The sequence below is a fragment of the Xenopus laevis genome, chromosome 9_10S, assembly GCF_017654675.1.
Source record: "Xenopus laevis strain J_2021 chromosome 9_10S, Xenopus_laevis_v10.1, whole genome shotgun sequence".
Classification (NCBI taxonomy): domain Eukaryota; kingdom Metazoa; phylum Chordata; class Amphibia; order Anura; family Pipidae; genus Xenopus; species Xenopus laevis.
The window spans coordinates 13,257,711-13,284,040 of record NC_054388.1 but is presented as its reverse complement, the minus strand read 5'-3'; the positions used below and the strand labels follow the sequence as shown (position 1 = coordinate 13,284,040).

General features: G+C 40.7%; 1 protein-coding gene across 1 annotated transcript in view; it reads right to left on the bottom strand.

The window, feature by feature from the left end:
- Positions 1 to 14,282: 14,282 nt before the first annotated feature.
- gata5.S (GATA binding protein 5 S homeolog) overlaps positions 14,283 to 26,330 on the bottom strand; it is a gene marked incomplete at its 5' end in the record, with an annotated part of 32,953 nt that continues 20,905 nt past the window's right edge. The window contains 4 exon segments of the mRNA NM_001088493.1: positions 14,283 to 15,125; positions 16,441 to 16,565; positions 17,484 to 17,571; positions 17,716 to 17,841. Of these exon segments, the coding sequence (NP_001081962.1) occupies positions 14,973 to 15,125; positions 16,441 to 16,565; positions 17,484 to 17,571; positions 17,716 to 17,841 (492 nt within the window). The 3' untranslated portion in view covers positions 14,283 to 14,972.

Below are 26,330 nucleotides of genomic sequence, written 5' to 3'. Positions count from 1 at the left end.
TAGCCTAATAGCTCCTCACTGGAGAAACCCACCCTCCCTGGTCATCAGAGTAGAACCCTTATGGGCCTTCCATACCCTTCTGACCTACAGTAAAAGATTAAAACAAAAATTAAAGTGTAGATGATTAAAGACATTTAAAAAATCAATATTTTTGTTACAGCCCCCTGCCCTTGGCTTGAATAATACAGTTTTTCTTGTCCTGTCCAGGGTCGGACTGGCCTGCCGGGGCACCGGGAAATAACCCGGTGGGCCCCAGCCTTGGTGGGCCCCTAGGCCCTTTACTTAATTACCTGCGACAGCATTATTATAAAACAAGTTATTCTGTACCATGCGGTGCGTGCGACGGGTGATGGAACACATATGCAGGCAGGCGGCGTGTGGGCCTCACCAAAATCAGAGCCGGTGAGTGAGCCCACTGCCTCCTAGCAGCTAGTGTCCTGGTGTCCATCACTAGTCGATTCACGTCTGCCCACAATGCCTGCCAGCACTGGTTGGAGGCGGAGCCGATGATGCTGCTGCTGTGTGCAGCCTAAGATGCTGACGTCACGGTGCGACGGGTGAAGGAACACATATGCAGGCAGCCACAGGCGGCGTGTGGGCGGCGTGCCCTACCAAAATCAGAATTGCACCGCTCCTGTGACTGTGGGTCCACATCGCCTCCTAGCACGTAATGTCCACAGTCCATCACTCACTAGTCGTCGCTTCACTTTCGCCCAACCATAGTGCCTGCCACTGCCAGTACTGGTTGGAGGCGGAGCCGTGGATGCTGCGGCTGTGTGCTGAAGTCACGTGCTATTGGCTGCATTGTGCCTGCAGGTTGCACGTTAATTGTACGTTTCAGGCAGGAGGCAGCCAACGTATACCTGACATGGGCATTCTATTAGGTGCGGCTTTCAAGCACATCGTGGGAGCGATCGTGGGTATCTTCTCTTCTTTACATCAGTTCAGCAGGCAGCATCAGCTTGGCAGTGGCACTCCCTTACTGTCCAGTGGCACATCATACCTAGCTTCACTAATTCTGAGACCTCCAATTGAACTCCTTGTTGCAGCATCACAGAAGGTGGCACAGGTACTGACTTTTGGTCTAAGTCTAACTAAACAAAATACAAAAAAATGTTTTGTGTCATTGTTAATAGGGTGGGGATAAACAGACAAAAAGTTGCAGGGTGATATTATGCCTTTAAGTTAACTTTTATTATGTTATACAATGGACAATTCTTAGCAACATTTCAATAGGTCTTCATTTTTATAATTTTCAAATTATTTGCTTTCTGACACAGGTATTTCTGACACCAATACCTGTTGCTAAGGTAATTTAGACCCTAGCAACCAGATCAGTGCTGAAATTCCAAACTGGAGAGCTGAACAAAATGCTAAGAAATTAAAAAATCACAAATAAAAAAATTAAGACCAATTGCAAATTCTCATAGGATACCACTCTCTGGGTCATACTAACATTTGAATGGGATTCTGTCATGATTTTTATACTGTAGTTTTTATTTATAAATTACATTACTTACACTACAAATACATTACTCTACCATGTAAAATTTAATTCCTGAAGCAGCAAGTGTATTTAGTTGTAATATTGGTGTGTAGGTGCATCTCAGGTCATTTTGCCTGGTCATGTGATTTCAGAAAGAGCCAGCACTTTAGGATGGAACTGCTTGTAGATCAGCTATTGTTTTTCGAACTCAATGTAACTGAAGGGGTTGTAGCAGGATTTTTACTATCGAGTGCTATTCTAACAGGGTTACCTTTCCATTGTTCTTCTGATAGGCCGCTGGGGGGGAAAGCGAGGGGGTGATATCACTCAACTTGCAGTAAAGAGTAACTGAAGTTTATCAGAGCACACGTCACATGACTAATATAATAATTTGTATGGGGGGGGTGGGCTCTTGAGTTACGGTTTCCTGGTGGGCCCCAGGCACCCCAGTCCGACACTGGTCCTGTCTGTTATACAGATAGCTAGAATCTCAGCCATTAAGCAGGACAGGACTGCTGCTTACAATGGGGATCAGATAGGATCTGTACAGCCACTGGGACAGAATGCTCTGTTATACAGATAGCTAGAATCTCAGCCATAAAGCAGGGCAGGACTGTTGCTTACAATGGGGATCAGATAGGATCTGCGCTGTCACTGGGACAGAATGCTCTGTTATACAGATAGCTAGAATCTCAGCTGCCATAAAGCAGGACAGGACTGCTGCTTATAATAGATATCAGATTCATGACAGAATACTTTGTTATAAAGGTAGCTAGATTCTTGGCCATGTGTGCCAAATTATAATCATACAGTGTCCCAAATATAATAATGTAATGAATCATATGTTACATTATCTCTCTCTATTTCTATATGCTTTGATGATTATATCCTTTTCTTAGTGCATAAAGCATTGGTTGATATCATATACTGTTTCAGTCAATACTTCCTCTCAGATTGGATAAGTCTATGGGAGACAGCCTTTCCATAATCCAAAATTTTCTGGATATAATAATCCAGATTTTTTAAAAATGATTTCCCTTTTCTCTGTATAAATAAAACAGTAGCTTGTAAGATATAATTAATGCTTATTGGAAGCCACACCAGCCTCATGGGTTTATTTAACGTTTACATGATTTTCTAGTAGATCATAAATTATGAAGTTCCCAATTACGGAAAGATCCATTATCCGGAAAACCTCAGGTCCCAAGCATTTTCGATAACAGGTACCATAACTGTATTGCCCTTTTTTTTTTAATGCTACTATGGGTTTTGTTAAATGAAAACATACCAAGCGTGAACACCAACCTTTGCATCAAAGATCTTTGGTTTTCAATGGGCGTTTCACGGGAAAAAATCGCACATGGCGAATTTTGGAATTTTGCCTGAAATCCGTGGCTGGCAAATAAATTCGCTCATCACTACTCTTCAGTGTTCTTAGATCCAGTCCCAGCCAGGAAAATAATGAAAACATTTCGGTGGCACCCCTCCTGCGGAACAGAATGGCTTATGGAGCAATTTGGATGTTTAGTTGCGTTTCGACAAACCCTGCGCCTTGAAGTTTTGCATATTCATACGTTTACCCTTTACCTTAACAAATCATTTTCCAAGACAATCTTTTACCGTTTTTCTTGGACTTGATCGTCCATCAGTAAACTCACATTTCTCTAGGTGTTGTTAATAATTTGGCTTCATGTGATGCCATTAGTTTCCCTTCTTTAGACGTGAGCTGCCATAATCTCCCTGCTGCCTTTTTTTTGTGTGTGTGTAGGGGGGGAGAGGCACTACATTTGTCTTCCTCCCATCATCTGGAACCTTTGCTTTCAACAGTGACTGGTTGAAAAGTTCAGTTAATGGAGCCGAGTACATGTCTAAGTTCTTTTCAATCGGTTGAAAAGTTCAGTTAATGGACTTGGCTTTTGATTGTGTGAGTGCTAGCAGAAGGTCCTGTGCGCTAAATGTATGTCACTCGGGAGCCCCGAACGGAACAGTTTCTCTATAGAACAGAGGTAAATATGATGCGCCTTCAACTGAACGCCGAGATCAGGCTTTAAAGGAGAACTAAAACCTAAAAATGAATAAGGCTAAAAATGCCATATTTTATATACTGAACTTATTGCACCAGCCTAAAGTTTCAGCTTGTCAATAGCAGCAATGATCCAGGACTTCAGACTTGTCACAGGGGGTCACCATCTTGGAAAGTGTCTGTGACACTCACATGCTCAGTGGGCTCTGATTGGCTGTTGAGAAGCTAAGCTTAGGGCTCGTCACTAATTATCCAGCAGAAAATGAGCTTCCCCTGTAATATAAGCTGATGCTACAGGTTTGCTGATTATTAAATTCTGATGCTAATTGCACTGGTTTCTGTGCTGCCATGTAGTAATTATCTGTATTAATTACTAATCAGCCTTATATTGTGACATTTCTATTCTATGTGTACTGTATATTGTGAGTGGGTCCCTAAGCTCAGTAAGTGACAGCAGCACAGAGCATGTGCAGTGAATCAGCAGAAAAGAAGTTGGGGAGCTACTGGGGCATCTTTGGAGACACAGATCTTTACTGCTAAAGGGCTGTGGTTGCCTTGGGCTGGTACAGAAGCACAAAACATAATGTACAACATTTTTACCTACTTCTTTAGTTAGGCTTTAGTTCTCCTTTAAATATTATGCCTAACCAGTTATTTGGAGCAAGAAGATGCAATGGTGCTGTATGAGATATCTTATATGTACTGCAAGTCTTGCAAAAAGAAGTTGGCTGCAGAATTTTTGGGTCAGACTGACTAGTAAAATCTCAGATCCAAACTTTCATATTTTGGGTTGAATAAAAGATTCTGTCCATGTGCCTTACACCTTCCCCTTTGCTTTCTTTAATCATCTGCCTTTGTTTCACCTTATTGCCATGTAACATTCACAATTTTGTTATCAAGCTGGAAGGCTATACATAAACATGTTGCCAATGAATTGCTCCAAAATGCAACATTGAAAGTGAGTGAACTTAGTCCATCAGGAAGGGAAAGGCTGGATGGTACCAACACCCTTCCATTTTGGGATTGGAGTATCAGTCTTAAAGGGGTTGTTCACTTTTGATTTACCTTATAGTATGATGTAGAGAGTGATATTCAGAGACAATTTGCATTTTTTTTCCATTTTTTATTATTTGTAGTTTTTGTGTTGTTTAGCTTTTTATTCATCAGCTCTCCAGTTTGCAGTTTCAGCAATCTGGTTGCTAGGGTCTCAATGACCCTAACAACCATGCAATAAGTTTAACAAGGGACTGGAATATGAATTGGAGTGGCCTGAATAGAAGAATGAGTGATAAAAAGTAACAATACATTAGTAGTCATGCAGAGCATTTGTTTTTAGATAGGGGTCAGTGACCCCCATTTGAAAGCTGCAGAGAATCAGAACAAAAAGGCAAATAATTAAAAAAGTATAAAAAAGAAAACATGAAGACCAATTGCGAAGTTGCTTAGATTAGGCCATTCTATAACTAAGGGGGTTATTTATCAAAAACTGAATTTATCTATTTATTTTCTGAAATATACTCCCATATCTGCACTAGTTATTTCCAGTTATTTATCAATACATTTTCCCTAAAAATTCCAGTTCGGGAAAAAACTCTAAAAAATCTTGAAAATCTTCTGAAATTTCAAATCTTAGTAATTTTTCATATTTTCCGCCCTACAACCAATAAAACTTTGGATTTTTGCACGAAACCCAGCGCAGCTCATGATATCATCAGGACTTCTCCCATTGACTTATATACAACCTCAGCAGGTTTGAGATGCCAGATTTTCGGATTCAGACTTTTCCCATCCTCGGGGTATAATAAATAAATAAAAATTAGGGTTTGTTTTTTTTGTCCACTAAAAATTTGGATTTTTTAGTAAAATAAAAACTAATAAATAACCCACTAAAAGTTAACTGAAAGGTGAACCACATTAAATAGACAAAATTTTTGTACATGTAATTAACCCGCATAAGTGAGAGCTTTGGTTTCTGTCTGTTCCCTTCCGTGTCTATACTGAGGATAAAGTGCATTAGGGAGTCAACATTTGATCTTGTATCTAATCATTTTATTTGCTCTTAATCATCAATAAAGGGAAAGGAGGAATATATTTAACTGCATTAACATGCCATTCCCAGTGCCAGTCACATGCAGGTAGTTGCCAGGGTGCTGGTGGCCATATTCAACAAACCTTTGCCTATTTGGCTCGATGAAGGGGCTACAAATACATTGGCACAGGTAAGAAAGTACAAGCCTTATTTGGGTGCTGGTCACTCATTACATTATGAGAAGTGATAATATCATGAAGGTATCAGTGCAGTGATACAGTATCATTCAATATCAGTATCTGGCAATGATATAGACTGAAACAGTGATATGATATCATTACTGTATCAGGCAGTGATTCCAAATGATGACAATGCCATAGAGGTAAATGCTTGACAGGTATGGGACCTGTTATCCAGAATGCTCGGGGCCTGGGGATAACGGATCTTTCCATAATTTGGATCTTCATACCTTAAGTCTACGAAAAAATCATGTAAAGATTAAATAAACCCAATAGGCTGATTTTGATACCGAAAAGGATTAATTATATCTTAGTTTGGATCAAGTACAAGCTACTGTTTTATTATTACAGAGAAAAAGATAATCGTTTTTAGAAATTTGAATTATTTGAATACAATGGAGTCTATGGGAGACGGCATTTGCATTATTCTGAGCTTTCTGGATAACTGATCCCATACCTGTACTGCCTGGAAAGTTGCACCCGTGGCCCAATACACGGAGATCTCTGCAGTTGAGTTAGACAAGGAATGTTCTGGCACTAGAGCTGCAATGCAGAAAACTGACAATTTGATAGAAAGCCATTTCTTTAATAAAATACACACCCCTTGCAATATTTTAACCTAATGGTCCCCCGAGATCCTCAGGCTTTCACTTCTTATTATCCAGGTCGTAATTCTCCATCCTTCCAAACTCGTACAGGTTTGTGACTCGACTTGGCACCCCAGCCTCAGCCAGTATTTCATGAAATAAACGCTTTGTAAAATGACACTTTAGTATAATGCGGGCAGTGGCATTGTAAATGGTGCCAGTAAAAGTTGTCTCTTGATTAGATCTGAAAAAAGAGTTACCAATACATTAATTCACTAAAATGCGAAGTTGCGCCCTGGGCGCCGAACGCTGGCGACTTTTCAATAGCATTACTTCGGCAGTGTGAGCGGTTTCCGAAGTCGACCGTAGTTGCCTGACTAGGAAACTTAGGACGACTTAAACGAATCGCTCTGAGTGCCATCCCGTCGGCAATTTGCATTTTAGCTGGCGGGAAGGCAGTTTGGGGAGATTAGTCGACCTGAAGAAGAGGAGACTTGTCTCCATCTGCCTGTGTGCCTTGACCCTTAATATGATACAGAGCAAGATATTTTAAGACAATGTGCAGTTAGTTCTAATTTTTTATTTGTGTTTTTTTAGCTTTTTACTCAGCAGCAGGAAGGAGGCAAATTGGGGGTTTTCTGCCTTCCTCTGGATCAACTGGCAGTTAGGCAGGTTATATATAGACTTAAAAGGTTGAACTTGATGGATGTGTGTCTTTTTTCAACCTAACTTACTATGTTACTATGCTCTCCAGTTTGCAATTCCGGCAATATGGTTGCTAGGGGTCTTAATAACCCTAGCAACCATGCATTGATTTTAATAAGAGACTGGAATAAGAATAGGTAAGGGTCTGATGCGCAATAAAATGTAGCAATAACAATACATGTGTAACCTTATGGAGCATTTATATTTTACACCCCACATTTGAAAGCTGGAAAGAATCACAAGAAGAAGGCAAATAACTGAAAAAACGATATAAAAAAATAAACATCCAATTGAAGTTGCTTAGAACTGGCCATTCTATAACATTCTATAGAGCAGCTAGACCTTCCTTTAGAACAGCTAGATCCTCCTATAGAACAGCTAGATCCTCCTATGGAACAGCTAGATCCTCCTTTTAGATCAGCTAGACCCTCCTATAGATCAGTTAGACTTTCCTATAGATCAGCTAGACCCTCCTATAGATCAGCTAGACCCTCCTTTAGATCAGCTAGACCCTCCTATAGATCAGCTAGACTCTCCTATAGATCAGCTAGACCCTCCTATAGATCAGCTAGACTCTCCTATAGATCAGCTAGACCCTCCTATAGATCAGCTAGACCCTCCTATAGATCAGCTAGACCCTCCTATAGGGCAGCTAGACTCTCCTATAGATCAGTTAGACTATCCTATAGGTCAGCTAGACCCTCCTATAGAACAGTTAGACCCTCCTATAGATCAGCTAGACCCTCCTATAGGGCAGCTAGACCCTCCTATAGATCAGCTAGACTCTCCTATAGATCAGCTAGACTCTACTATAGCTCAGCTAGACCCTCCTATAGGTCAGCTAGACTCTCCTATAGCTCAGCTAGACCCTCCTATAGATCAGCTAGATCCTCCTATAGAACAGTTAGAGCCTCCTATAGATCAGCTAGACCCTCCTATAGATCAGCTAGACTTTCCTATAGATCAGCTAGACTCGCCTATAGTTCAGCTAGACCCTCCTATAGATCAGCTAGACTTTCCTATAGATCAGCTAGACTCTCCTATAGATCAGCTAGACCCTCCTATAGATCAGCTAGACTTTCCTATAGATCAGCTAGACTCTCCTATAGTTCAGCTAGACCCTCCTATAGATCAGCTAGACTTTCCTATAGATCAGCTAGACTCTCCTATAGATCAGCTAGACCCTCCTATAGATCAGCTAGACTCTCCTATAGATCAGCTAGACTCTCCTATAGATCAGCTAGACCCTCCTATAGATCAGCTAGACCCTCCTATAGATCAGCTAGATCTGGTTGTTTCACAGGCACAAATAGCGGCAGAACTCCCGGGGGAGCAGTGGTACAATCACATCGGGGCACACCGGGTATCCCACGAGACGAGAAGGGTGGGGGGCCCCAGTGCCTGTTAGTTACGTTACTGGGCACAAATAAAGATTCAATACATACAAGCTGGTGTATAGACATGAGGGAAGAACTGAAATTGGACAATCTTGGTGTATTCATTCAATTTAATAGATTTTGATTTGTCCTGGAGTATCAGTCACTACACCTGAAAATGCATGTTCTAAGTCTGACATTGTTTTCAGATTGTTCCCCAGAAATAAAGACTTTTTTCAAATACTTTCCATCATTTATTTTTTACCGTTTTTTCAAAATCTAAGTTCAAAGTTTAATGTTCCTGTTTCTGGTGTTTGAGTCTGACCGCTCAGTAATTCAGGCGCAGACTCAAAACTTTTACAACATCTTCAGAGCATCTCTGGAATATTAGCAACTATTGTTGTGCTGTAAATATTTACATCTTATAAAATATAAGCAGGTGAGGGGTAAGAGCAGACAGAGCCTTTCCCCCCATTCCACAAGGGGCTCTTGCAAATAAAACATTATTAGCAAAATGGCAACTGTATTTATGTTTTCATTATGTCATGATTCAATCTATAGGGGAAGAACAGAATAGAGCCCTCCATCTGCAACTCCCAGCACCCCCTGATCACTCTCTTGCTTCGCCCTGGGCCTAATCCTGGGCTTTATAACGCACGTGGCTTCAGCCCATGTTATTGGCACGCTGCAAAGGTAACACTGACCTTCAGAAAGGCTTTTATAACTCTTGTGCCACCAGAGAAATGAGAAACCCATTAATTTGTGCAGACTCATAACCTTAATTCAATTTGATTTATCTGGCAGATTGAGAGCGGCCATATAAATTCTCCCCTAAATCCTTTAGGTTGGCTCTTGCTACCTTTCTCCGCGTGTTATATATTCCGCTCCGAGACCAAAAGCAGCCATGTCTCTAGAGCAGAGGTCAATCTGAGGCTGAGAAAGCCGGGCGCTTGTTTTCTTTCCTGCACAGTTAATAAAAAGGACAAGAAACTGCAGCCGCCTCGTTTGAAGATCTCTCTTAGTGAAAGTGTGGAACCAGCTTTTATCTGCTCATACCTGAATATATAAAAAAATATATATATATAAATAAAAAATATCCTCTGCTGTGTGCAGTAAATAAAAAAAAAATATCCAATAGCCATTCATGAAACCAATAATCAACTCAATATAGTGACTGTGCTACTTCCCATTTAGAAGCTGACTAATTTCCTTGAAAGTTTTCGTGGTGAAGTCATTTAGTTCTCAAATAGTACCTTGTTTGTATGATACTGAAAGCAGCTTTTCTGTCTCTAAATAGTGTGTGCCCAGAACATTCCTTCTCTGTATATTTGTATTTATACATATGGGAAGGAGGTGCCATATTGTTTCCCTTAGACAGTACAGTATGAGGGTATAGCTTATTGTGTGCCCAGAACATCCCTTCTCTGTATATTTGTATTTATATATATATAGGAAGGAGGTGCCATATTGTTGCCCTTAGACAGTACAGTATGAGGGTATAGCTTATTGTGTGCCCAGAACATTCCTTCTCTGTATATTTGTATTTATACATATGGGAAGGAGGTGCCATATTGTTTCCCTTAGACAGTTCAGTATGAGGGTATAGCTTACTGTGTGCCCAGAACATTCCTACTCTGTATATTTGTATTTATACATATGGGAAGGAGGTGCCATATTGTTTCCCTTAGACAGTACAGTATGAGGGTATAGCTTATTGTGTGCCCAGAAGATTCCTTCTCTGTATATTTGTATTTATACATATGGGAAGGAGGTGCCATATTGTTTCCCTTAGACAGTTCAGTATGAGGGTATAGCTTATTGTGTGCCTAGAACATTCCTTCTCTGTATATTTGTATTTATACATATGGGAAGGAGGTGCCATATTGTTTCCCTTAGACAGTACAGTATGAGGGTATAGCTTATTGTGTGCCCAGAACATTCCTTCTCTGTATATTTGTATTTATACATATGGGAAGGAGGTGCCATATTGTTTCCCTTAGACAGTACAGTATGAGGGTATAGCTTATTGTGTGCCCAGAACATTCCTTCTCTGTATATTTGTATTTATACATATGGGAAGGAGGTGCCATATTGTTTCCCTTAGACAGTACAGTATGAGGGTATAGCTTATTGTGTGCCCAGAACATTCCTTCTCTGTATATTTGTATTTATACATATGGGAAGGAAGTGCCATATTGTTTCCCTTAGACAGTACAGTATGAGGGTATAGCTTATTGTGTGCCCAGAACATTCCTTCTCTGTATATTTGTATTTATACATATGGGAAGGAGGTGCCATATTGTTTCCCTTAGACAGTACAGTATGAGGGTATAGTTTATTGTGTGCCCAGAACATTCCTTCTCTGTATATTTGTATTTATACATATGGGAAGGAGGTGCCATATTGTTTCCCTTAGACAGTACAGTATGAGGGTATAGCTTATTGTGTGTGCAGTAATGTAACTAGTGGGGGGCAGGCCTGGGTGCAGGATGTGCAGCCGGGGCCCCCCCAACCCCCCCCTTACGCAATTTTCACCACAGCTTCAGCGGTGTGCAAGCTGCCGGGGGCCCTGGGGGGGGTGCTTGCCCTGGTCCAATTTCACCCCCTGCTCTCCCGTAGTTCCGTCACTGTGTCTGCCCAGAACATTCCTTCTCTGTATATTTGGGGAGGAGGTGCCATATTGTGTCCCTTAGACTAGGACTGTCTAACTGGCGGCCGGCATCTGGGCAGGACCACCCCATACAGCGTTGGACTGGGGGGCCCAGAGTCCACCCGGCCGCAGCCTCAGGGCCCCCCCACACCGCCCCCCAGAGCTGTAAAGTCCAATCTGCCTGGAAACCACCTGCCCCTCCCTTTTGCTGGCGCAACCGGGGTCCGGGAGGTAAGGGGGAAGTGCAGGGCAGGCCCAGTCCGACCCTGCCCCCATACCCACAAATGCTTTGGGAACACTGCACATTCTATTCCAAATTGAAACACTAAGAAAAAAAATTCAAATTTGTTATTACTTTACAGAAATTGAAGAAAAGGAAATATTAGGCTGTTCCTAAAATAGCAGTGTATGAATCCTTCTTTTCATTCTCAAACATTCACTAATTTTGCTTTCCTTTGAATGACTGAACTAATATTGAGTTGTATAATCAGTGTTTCTGAGAACTGCTGCACATCTGTGTTACAAGGAGTCCCCCAACTTCCAACAACCTGTTACATTCCACAATTCTTCTTTTGCCTCACAAACAACATTTTTGATGTCACCCCACAAGTTTCTATTGGATAATAATAGGTTTGGGGATTGGGCTGGTCACTCCATAACATCAATCTTGTTGGTCTGGAACCAAGACGTTGCTCATTTACTGGTGTGTTTGGGGTCGTTGTCTTGTTGAAACCCCCATTTCAAGGTCATTTCCTCTTCGTCATAAGGCAACATGACCTCTTCAAATATTTTGATATATTGAAACTGATCCATGATCCCTGGTATGAGATAAATAGACCCAACACCACAGTCTGAGAAACATCCCCATATCATGATGCTTGTGCCCCCGGCTTCACTCTGTACTGTGACTTGAGTTCAGTGTTTGGGGGTCGTCTGACAAACTGTCTGTGGCCCCTAGAGCCAAAATCTTGTTTTCAGCAGTCCACAAAATGTTGCGCCATTTCCCCTTACGCCAGTCGATGTGTTCTTTGGCAAACTGTAAGCTCTTCAGCACGTCTTTTTTTCAACTATGGGACATTGCTGGGGCTTCTTGCCAACAGCTTGGCTTCACATATACGTCTTCTAATCGTAACAGTATCACAGGTAACTTTACTCCTTCTTTCATCTTCCTGGAGCTGATCATTGGCTGAGCCTTTGCCATTTTGGCTATTCTTTTCTAGCCATTCGAATGGACGTTTTCCATTTTCTTCCACATCTTTAAACTTTTGGTTCCATTTTAAAGCATTTGAGATCATTTTAGCTGAGCAGCTGATTGTTTTCTGCACTTATTTAAATGTTTTCCTCTCTCCCATCAACTTTTTAATCAAAGTACTCTGTTCTGAACAATGTCTGGAAGGAGCCCTTTGAGTCAGATTTCAGAGAGAAATACACTATAACCAGAAGCACAACACTTGCTCCTTCCTTAAATAAGGGCCGGAATTGACAGCTGTTTTTTCACAGAATGAACAAGCTCACTAATAGAACTCCATACTGCTATTATTTGGAACAAGCTGTTCTTATTCTGAACAAGCCTCAATGACACAGGATCAGCAGCATCTATTTCTATTACTCTACTACACCTACTAGTAAATTATTTGTCATATACAAATATACTTTCTACCAAAAACAGTGACTGATCAGGTTAGCGATGTCAGACTGCTATTATTCTGAACACAACTGTATTTATATAGCCCTGTTAACTTTGTCGGGGCACTTGAACCATCTCACAGCAGTGGGATTGTACTGGAGTTTCTGAGTAAACTCTGTGGAAGTGAAATTAGAAGAAAAACCATATTTGTAAACACAGGAATAGTTGTCCTTTAAACACAGCTTTCTTCATCTAGCATCACACCAAAAAAATGTCATCTGCACGTTGTGGCGCGGGATATTTTATAGCTGTATTTTTGCAGCACTTCCCACATATTCCTTCCAAGAACTTTATTCTGTCCAACTCTGCTGAACTTGACCCAATCCATATGCAGTAGCCGGCACTGAAGCCCGGGTTTCTCCTATCTATTTGTGCGATTGTTCTGTACCGGTGAGAGTTGGTAGAGAGACATGGGAATGGGATAGAGTCAGGCAGTCCCTGGAGCTGGGCCAGGCTTGCATGCTGCAAATGTAAAGCAATCATATAACTATGTGAGCCATCTATTAACTGCTGGATACCAGAGCCAGAAATCCTAGGTATTGGGAAAGGCTGGTGGGATTCCAGAAAAGCTATTTACTTTGAAAAAAAAACCAAAAAACAGCAGAATGATAAATGCTCCTTGGCCTGTTTTGCCCCCTGTATGTAAAAATCAGGGTGTAGTGGCCCCCTGTACCCTCGCACATGATAACAAATAAAGCATCTGGGTACCCCTAGAACTATAGCAGGGTGACTGTTAACCCCAATGTTTCTATATATCTGTAACCTTGTTATGAGCTAAGGGGGCCCAGTCTGAAGGTCAGTTAGGGGGAGATTTGGGGTGAGTGCTTATTTGTGCCCTGGGTACCCCTGGAACTATAGCAGGGTGACTGTTACCCCAATGTTTCTATATATCTGTAACCTTGTTATGAGCTAAGGGGGCCCAGTCTGAAGGCCAGTTAGGGGGAGATTTGGGGTGAGTGCTTATTTGTGTCCTGGGTACCCCTGGAACTATAGCAGGGTGACTGTTACCCCAATGTTTCTATATATCTGTAACCTTGTTATGATCTGAGGACAACCTGAAGGCCAGTTAGGGGAAGATTTGGGGTGAGTGCTTATTTGTGCCCTGGGTACCCCTGGAATTATAGCAGGGTGACTGTTACCCCAATGTTTCTATATATCTGTAATCTTGTTATGGGCTAAGGGGGCCCAGCGTGAAGGCCAGTTAGGGGGAGATTTGGGTAACTGCTTATTTGTGCCCTGGGTACCCCTGGAACTATAGCAAGGTGACTGTTACCCCAATGTTTCTATATATCTGTAACCTTGTTATGAGCTAAGGGGGCCCAGACTGAAGGCCAGTTAGGGGGAGATTTGGGGTGAGTGCCCTGGGGCGTATCCCTTGATCTAAAGCAGGGTAACTGTTCCCTCTTTAATTGTAACCTCTTGAAAGGTTGGACTTTTTTTTTGAAAACCCTCATAAGAATATTTCCAACAGTAATAACATTTTAATAAAATATACTTTTATAGTTGGTGACACATTATCACTCTTTATTAGATGTGAAACAAATTGCACTAAAAAAGGTAGTCAGACAGGGAACACATTACAGTACAGACAAGCTGTCACGAGGAACGGTTGTGTTTTAAGAAAACATCCTTACGTTCTCTTTTAAAATGAAGCAATTTTTGGTGACAAAAAAGAGAAAGAAAAACAACAGCAAAGTGTGCCCTGTATTAAAACTGGTATGTGACCAGGTTGAGTCTTTATCGGGATGTCCAGCTCCACTGAAAATAGTGAATTCAGCGATTCCCCTGATTGTCATTTAAGGACTTTTGGTTATGAAGCAGATTGTTTTGTTGAAAAGAAAGAAGAGTTCGTAATCACTGTCCCTGGTTTGATTGTCAGCTCGGCCCCTTGGGTTCTTCTGTGGAAGAGTGCATGAAGTTTCTATAGCAAATGCTCCCAAGTGAGGAATAGGATCATCAGAAACCCAAGATACCACCATATAACCATTTAGTGAGAGAGAGAAAAAGTCATTGTCTTTCAGCGGCTTCCCAGCTCAAAATTTCAGCAACGGATCCATTTCTTCTGGACGCGGCACCGGTTATTTTACCTTGTATCCTTCAGAAGGCATTGAGCATTCTCCTCTCTGCAGGGATCGGCTCCCAGGAGCTGGTAAACACACACACATCAGTGTGCTCCAGTACAGTTCAGATTTAGGCAAGTGCCAGCGCGCACCATGATTCCTGGCGGAGGGGAACACTTAGCCCTGATTGCTGGCTGAGAGCAGTGGGGCTGTAGGTGTATTCGTCTGGCATGAATTTTAGCTCGTGGGATCCGTTCACCAGATCATCTGTTTGACTATGGCCCTAAAATAATAATAATAATCAGCAAGGAGGTAGAAGAAAACAAATTTGTGTCTAGACCTTTTACAGTAAATAGAACTGTCATGTTATCTTGTGCCACTAGGTTTGGTTCTGTAATGTCTGGGCTCTTAGCACTTTTTTTTATAGGAATAGCCCTGCTACTGTTACTAAGTACAGGGGAATATCTGTCATAGCTTAGTATTAAACAACAACACTGAATTTCTAAAGTCTTAGGGCTGAGACACACACTCAGATTCAGGGAGATTTCGCCAGCGGAATGGCACTCGGAGCGCTTAGTCTTCCGAAGGTGCCCTGAAGTTCCACAACTTCTGGGGACTTTGGAAAATGAAGCAAACCGATTGCCATCCCGCCGGCGATTGCCAGTGGGAGGCAGTTCGGGAGGTTAGTGGCCCCGAAGAAGAGGCGATTTATCGCCGGGCAACTACATCTCACTGAATTTGAGCACATGTCTCTGCCCTAAGACTGTCACAACTTTGGGCGACTTCAGAAAAGGAAGCGCTCCGAGGGCCATCCCGCTGGCAATTTACATTCTAGCAGACAGGAGGCAGTTTGGGGAGATTAGTCGCCCCGAAGAAGAGGCGATTTATCGCCAGGCGATTAAATCTCCTTGAATCTGAGCATGTGTCTCTGCCGGTGGGAGGCAGTTCAGGGAGATTAGTCGCCCCAAAGAAGAGGAGATTTGTCGCTGGGCGACTAATCTCTCCGAATCTGAGTGTGTCTCTCTGCCATCACCGCCAGCTAATAGAGAGACAAATGAAAAACTCTGGAGGCCCACACATGGCACAGACAATACTTACCACCTATTGCCCAGACACATAGAGGCACATTTATCAAAGGTTGAATTTCAAATTCATTTAAGTTTTTAAAAACTCCCCTAAACTCCCATGAATTCGAAATTCGACCAATCGAAATGTATTAATTTATTCACATTTTTTAAACTCGGATGAATTAAATCGACCCGAAAACTCAAATCAAATTCCATTTGAATTTTAAAAACTCGATTCAAGTTTTTTTTCTCCGCAAAAAACTCGAATGTCAGGGGAAGGCTTCAAATAACTCCAAATTGATTCCTGGACCTCTCCCATTAACTTAAACAGCAATTCGGCAGGTTTTAGGTGGCGAATAGTCGACTTTGAGTTCTTAAAGGGCCAGAGTATGATAAATCTCGAAATTGGAATAACTCCCTAGTCGAATTTGACAGTTTTGACTATAAAAAAATTTTGAATTTTCAATTCGACCCTTGATAAATCTGCCCATAGTGTAAATAGTGTAATAGTGTTAAGATCGGGTGACTTACCTGGGAGACTGGTACAATTGCCTGGCCCGAATATTGGGATGTGATGTTGGGTTCTGTTTTTAACACAGGTGTGGGGTCGGAATTTGTAACTGAAGACGGAGAGTTGTTGGCGGATGTTGACGAGCCTTAGAAATAAAATCAGAGGCAAATCAGCATTCAATTATTGATTTAAATTTTTTTATATATGTCAAAAAATATATATATATATGTCATTCAGGATAGAACGAGAGGAAAGATGTATCTGTCAGTCGGATAGAAGGAGATGAGGTGATGTACTGTATCTGTCAGTTGGGATTTATGGAGAGGAGAAGATAGATATGTAATGCAAGAGAAAATGTTTTTCCTATACAGGTATGGGACCTATTATCCAGAATGCTCAGGACCTAGGGTTTTTTGGATAATGGATCTTTCCTTAATGTGGATCTCCTAGATCATTTAAACATTAAATAAACCCAATAGGCTGGTTCTGATTCCAATAAGGATTAATTATATCTTAGTTGGGATCAAGTACAAGCTACTGTTTTATTATTACAGAAAAAAAGGAAATCATTTTTAAAAATGTGGATTATTTGGATAAAATGGAGTCTATGGGCCATTCCTTAAAGGACCATTAAAATTTTTTTTTTTCTTTTCTAAAACACCAAGACACATTTAACTTTAAATTCACAAAGTCTTTATCAAGAAATAAATTACCGATTCTCTGCTTGCGCTCCTCTTCAGAAACGGCGACAGGGCGACGATCCATCGTGTGGCGCTCGATTTCAACTCCCTGCCTTCTATATTAGCCAGGGAGGAGAAATCGAGTGCCGCACTATGGATTGTCACCCTGTCGCCGTTTCTGAAGAGGAGAGAAAGTGGAGAATCGGTAAGTTATTTCTTAATAAAGACTTTGCGAAATTCGCAAAGTACAAACACATTTTTTTCATAATCTTTTTATGTTACTGGTCCTTTAATTCGGAGCTTTTTGGATAAAGGGTTTAAGGATAAAGGATCCCATCTGTGTGTAACAGAGTCATGATCATTTGTGCTGGGTTAGTGAATACCTGTGGAAGTCTTTCCTTTGCCGATATTTTTGGGCTTTCTTTTTCGGGTCTGAATGCTTTCTTTCTTCATGGCCAGAGGACGAGGCACCTAAAGGGCAACACTTTCCGTTATTATCATCAAATATTCACAGTGTGACCATAAAGCACTGGACTGGCTCACAGTAGCAGTGGGACATCACATGGCAGCAATAAGCCGGGCACATTCCTCTTGTAGGGTCTATAAGCCACTTACCCCGTGTAGTTTCATGTACAATCCGCATGCGTTACACACTGGCTCTCCTTCTGAGTTGCGCCTCCAGAGGGTTGTGGTGCTGGTGTGACAGTTTGTGCAGCAAAGGCCAGCTCGCCGGGAGGAAGACTGTGGGACAGACAGACAAGGCTTGGCTTAACAACTGAACCCCAGAAATAAAAGAGCTGCCAGACAGTATTATATTATTATGTTATGCCAATAATTGTGCCGCAGAAACTCAATCTCTCTGGTTTATCCCAGATTTGCCCTTTCTTCTGCCTTTTACTGTAAATAACAACACTGGGTGCCAGCGCTGACCTCAACATTTCCACAAATATTACAGACTTCCCCCTACAGACCATGAACAAACCCAGTTCAGTTAAATCACTTTATAAAATATATTCATAGGGGGGCAACCAGCCTCCAGCTCTACAGTGGGTTCCTGGTCTCGACAAGAGCCGAGAAGGTTGGGGAAATATAAAAAATAGAACTGCAAAACTAAGGGGCGGATTTATCAAAGGTCGAATTTTCGAGTTTTTGTGAAATTATTTTTACTCAAATGAATTCGAATATACTCACAACTCAAATGGAAGGTTATTTAAAAAAAATCTTAAATGGCTAAAACTAGAATGAATACAACTGACCCGAAAACTCCAATCAAATTTGACTAAAAAACGCGAATGTCAAATAGGTCACTGGAACTCTGCCATTGACTTCTTTTGTGCGGCAAATAGTCGAAATCGAGTTGTTTCCAGGGTCCAGGTATGATAAATATCGAATACAAGTTTGGATTATTCCCAACTCGAATTTGTGAGTTTTGACCAAAAATCCAACTCGAATTTACAATTTGATGCTTAATAAATCTGCCCCTAAATGTAATTATAGGTTTTTTTTTAAACTACGGTTGAGTTCTCCTTTAAACATTAATTAACCCCAATAGGCTGGTTTTGCTTCCAATAAGGGATCACGTACAAGCTACTGTTTTATTATTACAAAGAAAAAGGAAATCATTTTTCAAAATTTGCATTATTTGATTATAATGGAGTCTATGGGAGACAGCCTTTCCATAATTCAGAACTTTCTGGATAATGGGCTTCCGGATAACGGATCCCATACCTGGGCTATTTATTTCTACCCTGTATGTGTCAAACTTGATTTTCATTGCCACGGCCTCGTGACATCTAGATCCTACTCAGTGTCGGGACTGGGGGGGCCCAGTCTCAGGGGCCCCCCACACCATCCCCCTGGGTGGGGCCCAAAAGAGCCAGGGCCCACTGGGTTTTTTCCCGGCATCCCGCCGGCCAAGTCCGTGCCTGATTCTACTCATGAACTGCCCCCAAAAGCAGAAAATTAGCTAAAACTAAATGATATACTGTATACACACAAACACACACCTATATATATCACACTTTGCTGCTGAATTTACAATGCTTCTAGGCGGGTGATATTAGACATCTTGTTCTAAAACACACAGATCTGGTTTATATTTGTTATAATTAGAATGAGACGTGTAGAAGTGTAGGCTACATGTTAATAATGAGCCTTGTAGCCGTCCTACTGCCCCGAATCATTGGGGGTCGCCCCGCTGCAGTCCAAAAAGCACATTAGATTGTCCTGCGTTGGATCCTACTAATGTGCAGCCTTTTACTGGGGATCAATCCAACGGCCCTTTTGTTTATTTAAGTAAAATGCTGAAACCGTTTCATCAGTAAAAGCCACTGACAGACACTGGGAGTTAGTACAGCGGACAAATGGTGTTAACATGCCAAGCATTCAAACAATTTAGATGCAAGATTTGAGTAAGTGTGAAGCAACGTGCGAGAGGTCCCCCCCTAATGGGACGTGTCACTGAGAGGCCCCTCCAGCTGACAGACCATAGGAAAGTGCTCAAGGCCGCCATTGAATTCAGCAGCAATAACAGTCCCCCCCCTCCTCTGTGTTTATTGCGCTGCACTGGCAGGTGATGAATGGGGGTGAGCATTTAAATAAGGTCAAGTAATCAAAGATAAAATTCCCCCAAATGTCTCCTTTTCAAATGAATGTTGTGCCCGGCACACGCCACACACTTCAGCAAACGATTCATGCCACAAACTCTATACAAATAATTCATAAACAATTTAGGGGTGTATTTTGTTTTTCTTTCTTTTTCTTTCTTTTTCTTTTGGAATAAGTGTAAAATGGTGATACATTTGTTATTAAATTTAGTGATGGGCGAATTTGTCCCATTTCGCTGCGCCATGAAATTTGCGAATTTCCCGCGTCGCAACTGTAGCAGCAAATTCGCGCATTTATTCGCCTGCTGTGAAAAGTGGATATTCGCAGTGAATTCGCGCCTGGCAAATAGATTCGCCCATAATTAATAAAATTGAAAAAATGTGGATTTTGTGATGACTTTACACAGAATCATACAGATAAGGATATATGTTTGTTTGTTTGGACAAAAAAAGAATATTTGTTTCTTATATACTGTATTTATCCTCATTTACAGTTTAACGTGGAAAATCTTTTTTTCATGTGACAGGTATTGAATCCGTTATCCAGAAACACATTCTCCAGAAAGCTCCAAATTTTGGAAAATCCATCACCCATAGACTCAAATTTAAAAAAAAAAAAAAAAAAATGATTACCTTTTTCTGTGTAATAATAAAACAGTAGCTTGTACTTGATCCCAACTAAGATATAATTAATCCTTATTGGGAGCAGAACCAGCCTATTGGGTTTATTTAATCCGGAAAAGCCCAGGTCCCGAGCAGTCTGTATAACAGTTCCTATACTTGTACCATTATCCAGAAAGTTCCAAATTACAGAAAGAACGACTCCCATAGACTCCATTATAATCAAATTATCCACATTTTTAAATATGATTTCCCTTTTTCTCAGTAACTTGTACTTGATCCCAACTAAGATATAATTAATTCTTATTGGAGGCAAAATCAGCCTATTTGGTTTATTTAATGTTTACATGTTTATGGAAAGATCCATTATCCAGAAAACCCCAGGTCCTGAGCATTCTGGATAACAGGTCCCATACCAGTATTTATTTACATGGATAATTATTATAAATATAATCACTTTATGTGTTTACAATTTTCAATGACCTCTATAAACCTCCCAAATATGATTTTCTCCGATCTCCGTAAATGTTCACTGTATACGGGGCTAAACCAACAACACAACAAAATAAAACAAGACACTAATGTACAGTTCTAAACAAACAAACAAAAAAAAAAAATATATATATATATATATATTTAGATATTTAAGAATAAATCAAATTTTTTTACATTTTGTAAAAAAATATATAGAGATTTTAATGATTTTAAAAAATAAAACAGAATGGGATTTACATTTTAGTTTTAAATAGCTAAACATTTTTAAACATTCCATTTTGCAAATATCGATTATAGATATTGGATTTAAAAATGTATCCCAATTTTTCTATTAGCAACATTACAGGGCAGATTTATAAAGGGTCAAATTTCAAGTTTATGGGGATTTCTAAAAATTTGGAAAATAAACGACCCATTCGAAATTTATTTAAAAATTAGTTTTTTAATTCTGGTGAATAGGATCGACCTGCAAAAATAAAAAAAAATTTAAAGTCCACCAAACTACACCAAATTGATTGTAGGAGGTCCCCTAAAGGTTAAAATTTGGCAGGTTTTAGATGGCAAATACTCGAATTTGAATCCTTAAAGGGGCATGATAAATTTTGAAATTCGAATTTCGATTTTTTTTTAAACTCTAATCTAATTTGGACTATCCCCTAGTTGCATTACACTAAAATAAACTTCGAATTCGAAAATTTGAATTTTCAATTCGATCCTTGATAAATCTGCCCTTATGATTTTGAAAAGAAAAATGTAATTTCTAAATCTTGAATATCAATAAAAAACATTTTTTTATAAATTAAAAGAAATCGAAATATTTTTCTATATTTCAGATCTTAAAAATACATCCTTTTTAAATACATATTTAAGATGTTTAAAAAAAATAAACCCCCCATTATGTGTATGTATGTGTATATATATATATATATATATATATATATATATATATATATATATATATATATATATATATATATATATATATATATATATATATATATATATATTGTAAAATGTGTGTGTGTTTAAACAATCTTTTGTGTTCTAATATAGAACTGTTACATATGGACTAATTATAAATAACCATGTAAATACATTTAGGGGCACATTTACTAAGGGTCGAATTTCGAAGTGCTAAAACTTCGAAATTCGCCCATCGAATTGAAAAAATTGGCAATAACTGTGGGTTGAAAGCTGGAGAGCTAGTTTAGTCTAAACACTGCTTGGGGTGGAATTTAGAATTAAGTTTTCCTTTTTGATTTGTTTAAATTTTGTTTTTAGTCATTATAATGTCACTTGTAAGGTGGGATTATAAAGATGACATACAAATAAATGTTCTGTGCCCACAGTAAGTCATTTTGTCTGATGGTTGGGTCTTAAAAATATTGAGGCATTTGCCTGGTCTAATGGCCAGATAGGCTGAATCATTTATTATGATGAACAATTGTTATGCATAAATCACCTTTTTATTAACAAAAGGGGCCAGAGCATATGTTTGGTTTGTATACATACAAATATACAGAGAAGAAATATTCTGGGCACACAATAAGCTATACCCTCATACTGTACTGTCTAAGGGAAACAATATGGCACCTCCTTCCCATATGTATAAATACAAATATACAGAGAAGGAATGTTCTGGGCACACAATAAGCTATACCCTCATACTGTACTGTCTAAGGGAATCAATATGGCACCTCCTTCCCATATGTATAAATACCAATATACAGAGAATGAATGTTCTGGGCACACAATAAGCTATACCCTCACACTGTACTGTCTAAGGGAAACAATATGGCACCTCCTTCCCATATGTATAAATACAAATATACAGAGAAGGAATGTTCTGGGCACACAATAAGCTATACCCTCATACTGTACTGTCTAAGGGAAACAATATGGCACCTCCTTCCCATATGTATAAATACAAATATACAGAGAAGGAATGTTCTGGGCACACAATAAGCTATACCCTCATACTGTACTGTCTAAGGGAAACAATATGGCACCTCCTTCCCATATGTATAAATACAAATATACAGAGAAGGAATGTTCTGGGCACACAATAAGCTATACCCTCATACTGTACTGTCTAAGGGAAACTCTATGGCACCTCCTTCCCATATGTATAAATACAAATATACAGAGAAGGAATGTTCTGGGCACACAATAAGCTATACCCTCATACTGTACTGTCTAAGGGAATCAATATGGCACCTCCTCCCATATGTATAAATACAAATATACAGAGAAGGAATGTTCTGGGTACACAATAAGCTATACCCTCATACTTTATGTATATAAAAACAATTGTTACACAATGTATGACTTTTGTACTGCATTAACCTGATCACCACCAAAGCCTTTGATGTTCCAAAGTAGAGAATCACTGGCCACCTTGAAGCAGAAGGGTTAATAAATGCTGTGTAGTTAGCGGAGGGGTCGGAGACAGGCAGGGAGAGGAGAGGCAGCCTCTCCATTAGCCGCTTCCAAAAATATTGTCTCTGAAAACGTTACTCCCTAACTCTGAAATTTGCCTGCGAGTCAGTGATGGACGATGGCAGGGCCCGGGGCTTGTCAAGGACAGAAGAAGAACGATATTTTACTCCTAATTTCCTCTCAGTTTACTTTAAATGAAAGGGGCCAGTCAGATCTCCTTGGCAACATTGTGACCTTGTCTGGAAAAAGCCGCTCTCTCTAACTTTGAACTGCGCTGTTTATTTACATTTAAAAAAAAAAGGGGGGGAGAAGAAAAAAAAAATGCAGAGAACATTCACCCAAATATGAAGGCCTTGTTACTTTTTTCTAGTGTTTGAGGGCTAATTCCTAAATAGTAAGTTAGGCCGGCGATGCACTATCCACAGTGTGACTATGAGGCAGCTGCAATATACATTCAACTCGTATTTGTTAATGTAATTGCTACTGAAAACCGTGTCCTTCCTTTTTATTCCCTGACAATGTAGCAGAAGGCATCACAGACTCTATGAAGTGAGGCCACATTGTATCCAGAAACAGATGCTGCTTTCACTTTTACATTTACAAATATCCTTCCAACCAGCGAGGATGTGGAATGAATTTACATTGGACTGCATATATGCACTAAAATCAACCCTGACAGATATCCGTCACCCAGGCCTGTTGACTGGCAATGTATATGGCCAATAAGCTGCCGACTCAGTCCAAAGGCTTTTTATCACCGACGAGACTTTCCTAAACAACCGGCTGTTAAATTATTTATCTGCAGTAGTTGTTTATGTCTTTGGGTAAAGACAAGCATGTAGGGAAAATGATAATGTAGCTAAAGGTGGACATATAAACGGGCCAATAAGCTGCTGACTCAGTCTGTCGGCAGCTTATTGGCCAGTGTGTGGGGCACTCCGACGGGCATCCCTGGTTGATATCTGGCTGAGAGTCGGGCAGATGCTGATTGGGCGGGGGTAAAAATCCCGTCGGATTGCGGACTGCATCTGAACATTGATGCGGTACCGTGAACCCTAGGGCCTACGATTGGATCAGCACGATATCGCGCACCTCAAGGTGGCCAAACCACCAAACGAGCGGATCTCTATGTGTATGGCCACCTTAAGATTGGCTGGCCACAGGGCCTTGTAAATTCACAGGCTGATCCAGGGTCGGACTGGAGCAGTCGGGGCCCATCTGGTTCTGAACCTCGGCGGCCCAGTGCGCATGTGCAAAAGCTTGTGCGCGTGTGCGAATGGCAGACACACTCCGCACATGCACGAATGTCAGGCACATGCGCTAATGGCGAACACACAATTTTGTTTTCATTCGGGGGGCCAATCTAGGATTGGTCTGGGCCGGCGGGGGCCCAAGAGGGCCGGGCCACCGGGTTTTTCCCCGCCAGCCCAGTCCGGCACTGGTCTGATCTAAATGGATCTGAAGGTGGCCATACACGGGCTGATAAAAGCTACAGACAGATCAAGTCAGCAGCTTATTGGCCAGTGGTTAGTGCCCTCTGATGGGCTTCCCGAAAAAACAGCGAGATGTCGATCAGGCAGGTTTTAAAAATCTGGTTGGATCAAGGACTCATTGATGTGGCCTTCGCTCCAACTGCCTCCATTCCCTGCGTTGCAATCTGATTGTTGGGCCCATAACTGGATCAGCCTGTTATCCCCATTCAAGGTGGGCAAGATTCACTTGTTTGGCCACCTCTCCAAATAAAACCTGCCCATACAGGACTTCCTTGTGTGATTAGAGCTATCGGGAGGCCTGGCAAGAGAAGCGCCAATATTTGCAGCTTATTTACCAGTATAAAATGTCAACCATTTAGATCACACATTGGGTAATTCTGCAAAAATACACACGGCTCAATATTTGGTAACCTAGAGACCAGAGTATTGCCAGCACATCATTCAGCCACATTTGGGTGTGATTGGGTACGTGTTTGTGGTACTACACACTGGGTGGCAGCTATTTCTCAATGTCCTTTTATCTTGCCAGTAGATATGATAGTAGGGCTGTACCGTGTATAATATTAACTCTTTCTGTTTTCGGGGTATCCAACTAATAGTCCTGTAGTCTTTGCTAAGCACAAGTTGACTGCATGCTGAGGATACTGGGAGTTATAGTTCACAACAGATACAAAGTTCAACATTGCTCTGTCCCATTTGGGCCCCAATATTTAGGGTTAAAATGAGCAGCACGATCCAGTTTCCACCTGGGTTATCTAAGTTATTTCTTTTGTCCCTGTGTCACTGTTTGCTCATCACTGTAATGACGACAATAGGGACTGTGTATATAGCGAGCTAATGAGCCGGCCACTTATTATACACATATTTATTCCCATTAGCACTTTATTACACTGTCTGTGCTTTGTGTCTGTAATGTTCATGCAAGCGGCACATTTGCTCATTAACCCTTTCACTGCAGCAAAGCAAATGTTTGTATTGTACAACTGCAGTATGCCGAAAAAATAAGTGCCTGGGATCATACAGAAATACATTTTTATACAGGTATGGGATCTGTTATCCAGAAACCCATTATCCAAAAAGTTCCAGATTACAGAAAGGCTACCATAGACTCAGTCTACTACTTACAGTCTACTGCCATAGACTCCATTATAATCAAATCAGTCCGACACTGAGTAGGATCTAGATGTCACGAGGCCGTGGCAATGAAAATCAAGTTTGACACATACAGGGTAGAAATAAATAGCCCAGGTATGAGATCCGTTATCTGGAAGCCCATTATCCAGAAAGGCTGTCTCCCATAGACTCCATTATAATCAAATAATGCAAATTTTGAAAAATGATTTCCTTTTTCTCTGTAATAATAAAACAGTAGCTTGTACTTGATCCCAACTAAGATATAATTAATCCTTATTAGAAGCAAAACCAGCCTATTGGGTTTATTTAATGTTTACATGATTTTCTAGTAGACTTAGGGCAGAGACAGACGAGAAGTCGCCCGACGACAAATCGCCTCTTCTTCGGGCGACTAATCTGCCTGAACAGCCTCCCCGCCGGCTAGAATCGAAATCGCAGACAG